Source organism: Euprymna scolopes, chromosome 2, assembly GCF_053919585.1.
Source record: "Euprymna scolopes isolate OS-2025 chromosome 2, ASM5391958v1, whole genome shotgun sequence".
Taxonomy (NCBI): Eukaryota; Metazoa; Mollusca; class Cephalopoda; order Sepiida; family Sepiolidae; genus Euprymna; species Euprymna scolopes.
In genome coordinates this window covers 72,506,238-72,518,325 of record NC_136483.1, presented here as the reverse complement: position 1 = coordinate 72,518,325, position 12,088 = coordinate 72,506,238, and the positions used below count along the sequence as shown (strand labels likewise).

The 12,088-nt window shown below is 30.7% G+C and overlaps 1 protein-coding gene across 2 annotated transcripts in view; it reads right to left on the bottom strand.

The window, feature by feature from the left end:
- Positions 1-5,328: 5,328 nt before the first annotated feature.
- LOC145292280 (zinc finger MYND domain-containing protein 12-like) overlaps positions 5,329-12,088 on the bottom strand; it is a 49,043-nt gene continuing 42,283 nt past the window's right edge. For both annotated transcript variants that reach the window (XM_080138615.1, XM_080138608.1), the window contains exons 8-9: positions 10,955-11,097; positions 5,329-5,934 (exon numbers count right to left, since the gene is read on the bottom strand). In XM_080138615.1, the coding sequence (XP_079994741.1) occupies positions 5,806-5,934; positions 10,955-11,097 (272 nt within the window). In that variant the 3' untranslated portion in view covers positions 5,329-5,805. The remainder of the gene's footprint in view (positions 5,935-10,954; positions 11,098-12,088) is intronic.

Sequence of the window (12,088 nt, the reverse complement as noted above, 5' to 3'; positions counted from 1 at the left end):
TCCCGTCATGTGCTGTGAACTTCACCATGAACTCATTTTTAATTCTGAGTCGTGCTTACTCAATATTCCATTTAAAGATCTTGGAGACCATTCACGGTTGAAAAGGCCTTCTTTCTGTAAAAACAAAAGGGAATGTCTCTTAGGTTTGAGCATGATTAGTCTCTAGGATCTTCTAGAACAATATCATAACGTTGCTTTATTTTAATCACTCCCCCTCTTTTTTTTTTTTCATCCATAACGGGACTCAGCATAGTTCTGTTTCAAATGTATATATTTTCGATTTTCCCCTTTTAAATCCCTTGATACAGCTTTGAGAAAACGAGGGCAAAACCAGTCAGCTGACCGCCCCCCTTTTCTTTTTCTTTCTTCTTCTTCCCCTCTTTTTCCTTATTTTAAAACGCATGTTACTTTTAATCATAAATTATAAGTCTCCCCTTCAGAATTGCAATATATATATATATATATATATATATATATATATATATATATATATATATATATATATATATATATATTGCATTTCTGCAATAATTCTGTCAATTTTTAGTATATATATATATATATATATATATATATATATATATATATATATACTAAAAATTGACAGAATTATTGAGTAGAGAAATGTACACAGACACACACACATACACGTATGTATAATATATACATATAGAAATACTTCGCACTTTTCCGTATTATATATATATATATATATATATATATATATATATATATATATATATATATATATATATATACTAGCATTGTTTAGGGCTCAAATCAAGTTATTAAGTTACATCCATGCCCAAGGAATCTATATCTAAAATTTCAAGTGTTTAGACCCAAAATTGTAGGAGGAGTTTGGCAGAGTTCTCAAAGGTTAAATCGCTCAACTTTGCCCCCTTAATTGCAAAATTTCTGCCCAAAAACCGATCACATCGATTTTTCCAAATCCCAGTAACCTGTATATCAAATTTTGAGTCTGTAGACTTAAAGTTGACAGAGTTATTGCGTAGGGAAATGTACACACACACACACACTTTCACTTTTAAGTAAGATGATTGATAATTTATAATTAAAATTAAAAATTGGTTTCATAAGAAAGAACAAACAAAATCAATAAATTCTACGATCCTTTCGGAAACGATGTTTTTATTGTGATAGACAGTGAGTCTTTTGAAACAAAGTCTCCTCATCAGTAAAAATATTGGGTGTTTTTTTTTCTAAAGACACCAAAAATAAACCTAGCATTTTTTAAGTAAGGCAGATGTATCTGGAAAATATTTAAAATATAAAGAAAAATAGTTACTTTTTTGATGCTTATAAACAAAGTAAGATAAAATAAAAATAAAATAAAATAAAATCTGGTTGAAACGTAAGGTTAAGAGAGTCTAAATTTTAAATATTTTTAACAAAAATATAAATATCTTTTAATGGTTAGCACTGTTTTCCTTTCTTTTATTTTAATTGTATTAATGAATGTACTAATACATTAAAATATACTCTGCTCTTTAGACTCTTGTTCTAATCCCCTAAGTACACACACACACACACACACACACACACACACACACACACACATATATATATATATATATATATATATATATATATATATATATATATATATATTAAAATAACGTTTATTATAAACCAGCGGTAGATCTTGTAACTCATTTGCTTCTGTAAAGTTAAGTGGAACATGGTTGATTTCTTCGTATCCTGTTTGTATTTTTCCATGTCCAATTCATCTCCAGGTGCTCCGGTTTCTTCGGATACCTCTTGTCCGATCAAGCATAATTCCACTGACACATCCGATCAAACTCTTGACTTGAAAGCTGATTGTTCACTTCCTGTTCGGTGAACTTAAAATCCTCGACACAAAATTTCGTTCATCGTGACAAACTTTTTAATTCGTTATCAGATGAATTCCCCAAAAATTAAACTAATTTTTGAAATGCTAAAAGGTGGGTTCCCTTTGTCAGGAGAGAAAACTACTCTCATCTGCCGTTATCATATCTATATATTCTATAAAAGTGAGAATGTGTGTGTGAGGACACTTCTCAACCTATATATTCAAGAATTTTTTTATCTGCAGACTTGAAATTTGGTATATAGGATATTCAGACATGTGGGAAACATTTAATTCATGTTCATTCGGAAAAAAAAGGCTTCTAAAAGGTCAAAATTGAAAAATTGGTACGTGGGAGTCATAGTTTTTTTTTTATCTGTTTGATAACTGTTTCACAAATGCGCATGCGTGAATAGTTCACATTAAAGATTACTTACTTAATAAGTAGTTTGAAAACACTTTTTAAAGATTGTGTCACGTTGATCTAATGTTTATCGTACTTGGCTTATTGTCTTTAGGTTTTGGTTTCGATCTCAGCTTGAGTATTTTTTCTTTTTCTTTACTTACAAGAAGTGAACAGTTAAAAAAAACATAGTACTCGCATGCACATGTCTCAGTTTCTGTGTTAATTAAAATATACTATTTATACGTATTTTACGACCGAGCACCGCCAGATGGCCTGATAGTATATCTATAAAAGTGAGAATGTGTGTATGTATGTGTGTGTGTGTGTGTGTGTGTGTGTGTGTGTGGACACTTCTCAACCTAAATACTCAATGAATTTTTAATATACAGACTTGAAATTTGGTGTATACGGCCTTCAGACATGTTTCTCAAATGTTTCCTGACTGTACATGCGCAGTCGTGAAACATGACAACTTTCTAATGTTAATGATAAGTAGGTTTGAAAACACTTTTAAATAACGTAGCAAGCTAGTCTAATAGTTATCGTACTCGACTCACTGTCTTTAGGTTTTAGTTTCGATTTTTTCTTTTTACTTGCAAGAAATGAACTGTTTAGAAAAAACATAATACTCGCATGCACAATGCACATGTCTTAGTTTCTTCCCGTTTTTTTTTACTTCAATTTTTTAAAAGCAATTTAACATTACGTTTAATACATACGGTATTTCTGTTTCTAATAAATAAGAAATCTGCATTAATTAAAATATAATATTTATGCATATTTTACAACTGGACAAACCCTGGCAACCTGCTAGTATCTCTATAAAAACTACCACTTACCTGTGCATGGAGTATTTTTGCTACATCTGGACTAGTGCACCAATCATTACTCCCCCCTTGTCCTTTTAGGCAGGGTCCAAAAAACAGGCTCTTATCTAATAGGCTCCACATCGTCTACCAAGCTCCAGCCTTTGTCCCATCACTGCAATGTTGCATCCCTGTGCTTGTTTTACAAGTACTTTAATGGCAGGTGCTCTGACAAACTTGTGCACTTGTGCTCTCTAAACGTAAACACCTCCGACAAAGCTAACAGACAGCAAAATCCCACCCTTTCACTGTAAATTCTCCAGATACTGGTAGGTTTACCATTTTAATAGTTTCTTTCCTCGAACTGCTAGACCTCGGAATTCCCTCTCTGCTTCTAGTTTTCCAGACTATATAAACATGCAGCAATTTAAATGTGATGTTAGCACACTCAACTCTCTGATTAGCATGCTCCTATAAATCTAGCCTCTAATTCATAGGAACCTTTTACGTCACAGTAGCAATGTACATTGTTTGTTTGGTGATTAAAAAAAATATTTTTTTTTAATGAATTTTTATTCATGACTGTGTTTTTTTTTTATATAAAAATCGCTTCAGACAAGGCATAAAGCCACTTGATGTAAGGAGCTAAAATATATTTTTTGAGAGTTTTTTTTTGTCAAACACTGATTCTAAATGCCACCATACTATTCTTATGTACTTTTAAAAACAAAATGTCGAATAATTCCTTTTAGTTTTTTTCTTCTATTTAATTGCAATGCCTTTCATTTCTTTTTGACTCTTTAAATAGACTTTTCATAGTTCTTCTCATGTAGTTTCTTAATTTTAGCAGGCCACACACACACACACACACACACACACACACACACACACACACACACACAGAAAATACACACAGAAAAATCTTTATATAATAGATGTTGAAAAATAGCTTATGGTATTCAATTTCAAAGCTATCAAAACTGTTAACGATGATAATACAATATTAAAAGAAATTGTAACTTAATGTTAGCTTAGGGATAGTTTGTGCTGTTCTTTCCCTGTAACCATAAAATGTGGATCCACTTTGATGCTAAAAACTTTATTTGAGACGAGCATTTGAGATCAAGGTAGTTTCATATTTATATGTTTTGCATTGGGCATCTTCACTCACATTTTGATACAAAAAACTAATCAAATCTCTACATCTAGGTTCATTTCTTACGCTAATGGTAAACCTAAAAGCAACTTTACACAATAAATACACCATCTTTTTTATATACTGCTTATGTATGTGCGATATCATTAGGTTAACTAATTTGGTTTTGAAAAGGGACAACTATTATTTGTTGTTGTTTTTTTTGTTGTTTTTTGGATGTTTTTTTTAATCAGCGATTATTTCGATTTTAATTCAACAAATAGTTCTGTTTCACCATATTAATATACTTCGTAGACAAATATTTAGCATTTGTGTTTGAATGTTCCTTTCTTCTGTAGGGGAACTTACATGATTTTTAGTTGCGATCTATTTCTAAATTGCAAATGAAATGGCGAATTGATTTCTTCATTCTTTTCTTTTTTTACAATCATATTTAAAATAAAAAAAATATTTCTATCAACATGATCAAAATGTAAATGTTTATCGATATGAATAAACAAGAAATATTTTCGTTATGAATAAAATAATAATTATTATGAATAAATGTCTAAAGTATTTCAAATATAGTGACCTTTGTGAAGCGATAAAATAATAAAATATAAAATAATAAACTATAAAAGAATAAAATATAAAAAATAAAATATAAAAAAATAAAATATAAAATGTAAACTATAAAAGAATAAAATATGAAATAATAAAATATGAAATAATAAAATATAAAATAATAAATATGAAATAATTAAATATAAAATAATAAAATATGAAATAAAAAATAAAAAATAATAAAATAAAAAATAATAAAATATAAAAAAATAAAAATAAAAAAGTAAAATATAAAAAATAAAATATGAACTGATAAAATATGAAATAATAAAATATGAAAAATAAACTATGAAATAATAAAATATGAAATAAAATGTGAACTAATAAAATATAAAATAATAAAATATAAAATAATAAAATATGAATTCATAAAATATGAAATAATAAAATATGAAATAATAAAACATGAAATAATAAAACATGAAATAATAAAACATGAAATAATAAAATATAATAAAGAATAATAAAAAATAATAAAATATGAAATAACAAAATATAAAAAATAAGTCCACATAACTTTATAGGAGCATTTTATAGGAACAATCTTGAAAAACCTTATGTGAATAAGCAAAATCAAAACAAAATGGCGATCAAATTGGATCTTATGTTGTGAGGTTTCACTTATTCAGATAACAGACACATTTTAAAGCATGCTTTTTTTTCAAATTTACATGCTTAATACTAAGTAGTTTTTAAATCGAAATGATTCATCATTTAATAATATGTAAGAAAAGCAACATAAAAAACATTTTAATGCTAATATGGAATTGTTCTAGCATTCTGCTCTGGCGGCAATCTTTAACGCTTGCTCAATACTTCCCAAAGTCGCGAAATTTTTATATTGGAGTTTCTTTTAAGAAATGAAAAATTGCAATTATGAATAATTCATTATCTGTTTAGGTTGCACTTTTTTTCTTTATTTTTACAATTTTTTTTTACAAGTTTTATTGCTTTAAATCAAATTTATTTTTACATCTGCTTTTCAAATATTTGGATTGAATCTTTCTCGAGGCATTACAGTTTTAAGAAAGATTCGTATTTCTTTTAGCATTTCTTTGCCGCCCTTTATTTTTTGGAGAATTTCCTTGGCCTCCGTTGCATAGTGTTGCGCCTGAAAAAAAAAAAAAAAAAAAAACATATGGAAAATACGTTGAAAGAGAAAAACAGTTTGTAGCTTTTGAAATTTTTTATTTATTTATCTTATTTATTTATATATTTTAATAATGAATTCGTTTATCAAAGTTCGAGAGACACTCGAGGATAAGGGTCAAAGAGAGCGTTAGTTAGACGGTGAACACCATCATACAAGGATCGGAAACAACTGGAGAAACGAGCATAAGATTTTTTGAGAGGAATTATCTAAAAGGACGGTTCCACAAGTATTTATTTATATTAGACTTGAAGACAAGCATGTTATTTAATTCCATAGATTAAATGCTTTAGGAAAAAAAAACTTTGTTCATGAAAGTTTTGCTTAATCTTTAAAAGAGATAAGCTATTGCTTTACTCCTGATGGGCAGATTAGAAAAAGTGCTGTTGATAATTAATGTCAGAAGAGAAAATTTCAAGATATTCGCCATTCGGTTCTTCAAGCACTAGCTGAAGGTCAAGATCAGATGTGATAGGAAAGATTACATCACAGAAGATGTCAGAATAGCAAGCCTGTGTGTACAAAGAGGTGTCAAGTTGGAGTATTGTTCCCTACCTGAGCATCACACGCACGGTCCCAGGTCCTATCGAACTCCAAACCACTTAAAATAAGCCTTGTGTTTAGATTAGGTGAATGCCCGCTCTCATCCCCAATAAGAAACCTACAGCTCAATATCACAGTACTTAAAAAAAACATGGCTGCCATCATTCCAAATTCCACTAGGAGAATGTTTCTCTAACACTGCTTACTACATGGGCCACACTATCAACACGTTGTCACTAAGAATAACCCTCCAACTCTTCGACTTCAGCTCAATATCACAGCACTTTAAAAAAAAAAAAAACATGGCTGCCTTCATTCAAAATTCCGAAGAATCATGGTGGAAAATACCAAGGTTCTACACAACAATACTAATGTAAAGAGATTAAAAATCTGGAAGCATTATACATAAAAGCAAAACAACCTAAAATAAATAATATAAATTATGAATGCAGTTGGAAAATTTAAAAATGCTTAGGTTCGTAAATTCTGAATAACATGTATATAAAAAAAATGTAAATGTAACTTAACACAATATAAATAATAATATTACCCTCCCCGTGTAAAAATTGTCCACCCAATAAATAAACCACTCCAACACGTGATCATGACAAAATATATAAATTTTAACACATGTAATATCGAACTAAAAAAAAAAACGTAATTTTAAAAACATTAATGACATAATTTGCCTGAAGATAACAGAAATATTCCACAGTCAAAAACATGGATCTAACTTATACAACTTTGATAAAAATATAAAAAGAAAAATTCGGAGATTGGAAAAGGTAAAAAAGAAAATAATCAAGCAAAAACTCGGTGATTTTTAATAACATCTGCCTCAACGAGAATATGCTGCCTAAATATACACGATATATATATATATATATATATATATATATATATATACAGCCTTTAAGACTTTACACGATCGGTCGCCACAGTTGATTGAAAATTTCTTGGGGCGACTAAAAGTCGTAAAACACTCGCCCGCCAGTCGATAAAATTTCTTTATATAAAGAAACGGGAAAAACTCATTTATTTTACGACCCTCAAATATACAGTAACTTAGAATGACCTATGTCTCATCATTTGTGAATTCTTTCATCTCTAGCTGTGAGACCGTTGGAATATCGTATTGAAAAAAGAGTGGTCACGCTAAAGGTCCACAAGAGGTCAAATTTACAAATTCGGCGCGTAGTCAAAATGTCGCCTTCATTTAGCTCTCTGATTTTGAAATTCATTTGGAAAAAATTATTCGACGCTACAACTACATACACTTCATGCTTACAAAAGTAAAGACGAACATTTGAAAAAGGAAAAAAACGCATCGTTCCGTCAAACACGCACCGAACATTAAATTATACAACAAGTAAGTAATCATATTTTTCTCAATTATATAAATTCAGATATACGCATGCTCTTTTGCGCAACTTTCAAAAAATCATCGATACCCAATTGTGTGTTTCAGAATATTTTTCAATTAGAGACTTCATATTGAAATGTTTTAATGAAAAAATGGATCTCTAATATTTGTTTTGCATTTTAAAATATATTTATTTCAAGGGTGTGATTTTACATTATGTTTTCTTTGTGTATAAAGTTAGATATATTCGTTTTCTAACAGCACCAATAAACACAGTCTTGAATTATTTATATTTCAATTGTCATTTTGATACTACGTATCAGCATCCGAAGAAATGATTCTTATTTCTATGGAACAATAATATGAATGATGCTATATAAAGAAACTGGTGTTGTATTTTAACGTTTTGTTGAATATTTACTGAAATGTTTGTAGCAATAAAATAGTTGATTTACAAGAGTTAAACAAATATTTTCTTGTTAGATTATACACACGGTAATTTCTTGAATTGTTGTAAAATTATTTACTATTATTGACTGAAACAAAGACATAAAGCCGGACGAGTAAGAGTATTTTGGGGCGAGTAAATTTTCCCTCACACTCGACCGGTGGTCGAATGATTTTTTTTCCAAATCGCAAAGGCTATATATATATATATATATATATATATATAATTTTTTTTTTTTACTATAATAATTAAATACCTACAGACACTAGTGTTTCATCCTTTCGGGATTCTTCAGTGCAGGGTGTCACGATTACTACCAGTCGAACGATTCGAACCCCGCGACATCTCTGGCTCGATTAGCGGAGGCCGCATCCATTCGGCTACCATTAACCGTGTGAAATAGCGTTGAATTTTAAACATTTTAATTTAAATGTTCATTACGTCAGACAGACAGTGATCAAATCGTTATACGATGATCTACGCATAAGAGCTAAATTGACCGACTTTTGAATTCAACTGAAAGTGCTCAACGATAAGAAACGAATTTCTTAAAGGGGCTGTCATAATTATTTTTTTACTATAATAATTAAATACCTACAGACACTAGTGTTTCATCCTTTCGGGATTTTTCAGTGCAGGGTGTCACGATTACTACCAGTCGAACGATTCGAACCTCGCGACACGAGACATCTTTGGCTCGATTAGCGGAGGCCGCATAGAGAGAGAGAGAGAGAGAGAGAGAGATAGAGAGAGAAAGAGAGAGAGAGAGGGGGGTGAGAGACTTCTGTCATTTATTTGTTATATGCTCTGTAGTTACATCGAGTTTCATAAATTAAAAAGTTGGTATAAATAAAAGGTGAAATATAATTGAATAAACAAATTTCCCAAATATAAAATTTCCATTTGTTAGTTTTAATTAAGTGTTTACACACGGCCAAAAACCGGGGAAAAAAAACAATTTTTTTTTAGACATAAACTTTACTCTAGGATAGCGATACAAAATAATTTTAAAATTAACAATAACAATAGAAAAAAAATAAACATGCATATACATGAATTATCACACACACACACACACACACACACACACACACACACACACACACACACACACACACGCTTGGGGGACCTCGAGTTTTGACAAGATTCTGGGCTTGACCTGTACTCCTGATCTTAAATGGAACACATATATTAAATCCGTTGCCAAGGCCGCTGGGAAAATGGTGGGATCTTTCTATTCATCCGATAGATATCTCACTGCTGATGCAATTCTCTATTTATATAAGAGCCAGGTACATCCAAGAATGGAATGCTGTTGCCACATCTGGGCAGGAGCTGCTAGAAAGGACTTGTCCTGCCTTGATAGAGTTATAAATAGACTTCGTAGTCTCGTAGTGGATGTCCTTTTCTCTTCTCTGCAACCTCTTTCTCATAAGAAGAGATGTTGCGAGTTTGTCTTTGCTTTATCGTTATTTTCATGGCAAGTGCTGAGCTCCAATCTATGGTCCTCCCTCGCCAGTCTTTCACAAGAAACACCCGTCTACCAGAAAACACTATCACTAATTTCCCACACTCTTTATCTGTGCCTAAACCTAAACGTAGATTCCATGAACAAAGCTTCTTTCTTAGAACTGCACGCCTGCTTTCCAGCTGACTACAATATGGTTTCTCCAAGTCTAACGTAAACAAGTTTTTGATGAACCGTTCCATATTTTAACAAATTTATCGAATTTCAATTAACGATTACTAGATTTTCCAATTTCTACTGTACACTCTTTAACCCTTATCCTCGATTGGCGTCTTGTCCTTGATAAGTGGTGATGCCTTTGTAAAACACACACACACACACACACACACACACACACATATATATATATATATATAAACTAACATAATAATAATAAAAAAACGCATTTAACTACACCTAGGTTTAAAATAGATCAAATCACTAGATATCTCACTAAAAAAGCACACACAAAGGAAGGGGTGAACCCAAGGTTAACTGGGTCTTTGTTCTGTAAGTGCTTGCCCATTGGCTGATTAGGAAGGGAGCGGTGGAAACTAGGAATCTGATTGGCTAACTAAAAACTCAATAGAATGTGCGTTTATAAAAACGTGAGACAACCACAACTTTTCGCATAAGCCTGACGAATCCTAGCATGGATAAAATGCGGAATATTCTGCGTAGCTTAATTGCCATATATATTTTTATAACTTACTACCTAGCTCTACCTATGTATTGAGAACGGTTGAAGTAAATACTTAAATTTTAAGCATAAAATAATACTTTCATATATTAATTTATGTGATTAAATGAAGTAGTTATATATATATATATATATATATATATATATATATATATATATATATATATATATATATATATATATATATATATATATGAATATCGATTATGAAAATATACACCATTATAAAATGCATTCTTCACTTAATAACTGGTGAAAATTTCGTATTGATTGGATAATTACTTAATTTTTGGTAGATTTTTAAAGAGAGACTCCGTAAAAAAATACTTCCGTTTTGGCTGTGTCTATAAGAGTTTGTTTGTATAAAAAAAGCAATCGATAATATTAAACAAACTTAATTTTGATTTATCTTCTTCTTACCTCTTTGGTTTCTAAGATAAGAAAATAAAGAAAAGCCAATCCCAGGCAGAGTTTGGCAAAATGCATGTGATTGCTTTTCGAAGCTTGCCACCATTCGTAGATACTTTTCAGATAAAGTTTCGCTTCAGCTGCTTGAGCCTCGTCTAAATAGAAACGAAATAGCATTAACACATCATATGAATGAATCATCATCGTCGTCGTCGTCGTCGTAGTCGTTGTCGTCATCATCATCATCATCATCATCATCATGATCATCATCATCATCATCATCATCATCATCATCATCAACAACAATAACAACAGCAACATCGGTTTAACGTCTGTTTTACATGTTGGCATGTGTTTGACGGCTTTTAGAAATTCGTTTCCTCAGCTTAATGTTAGTAGATGTAGAACTGTTACGATAGCAAGTCCAGTTCATAGAGAATGGGCAAGGAAAACTTGGGAGAAAGTAATAAAAATGAATTTGAGAGAAGGCGGGTTGATTAAATAAAAACTTGGTCAGAAGTAGGTTAGTTTGGGAGTAAATTTATAAAAGCTGCTCAATACATGCCAGCATGTTAAATGGACATTAAACCGGTGCTGGTGCTGGTGCTGGTGGTGATGATGATGATGATGATGATGATGATGATGATGATGATGATGATGATGATTTTATTCATTTTTCTTTTCACAATCAGATCCATAGTGTACAAAGCCAAAGTCATATCAAGTGTAACCCCCCACCAAAAAAAATATTTACATTGGAATGTCTCAAGGAATTTTCAAACAGAAGCTCTACGCTCACAATATTACTTTCAAATATTAAAAAAAAAAAGGCATCACTTAGCAACCACAATATGGAATCTCCAAGATACACCCTACGGAAATAAATGGAGGATCATTGAAAAACAAAATCATTATAGATTACATCTATTAGAATTGCCCACAATACACTACAGAAAAATTTAGATCATACAAGCGATTAATAACCCTTTCATAAACTGTATGAACGTCAAAAGTGAGGTCTCCAAATTATGCCCTTACAGAAGAAAATTTCTAATATCCAAATAGATTAATAACAAAAGCACATAACTCATTAAAAGCACTCCCATTCATATACAAGATTAACACACACCTCATCATAAAAAAAAA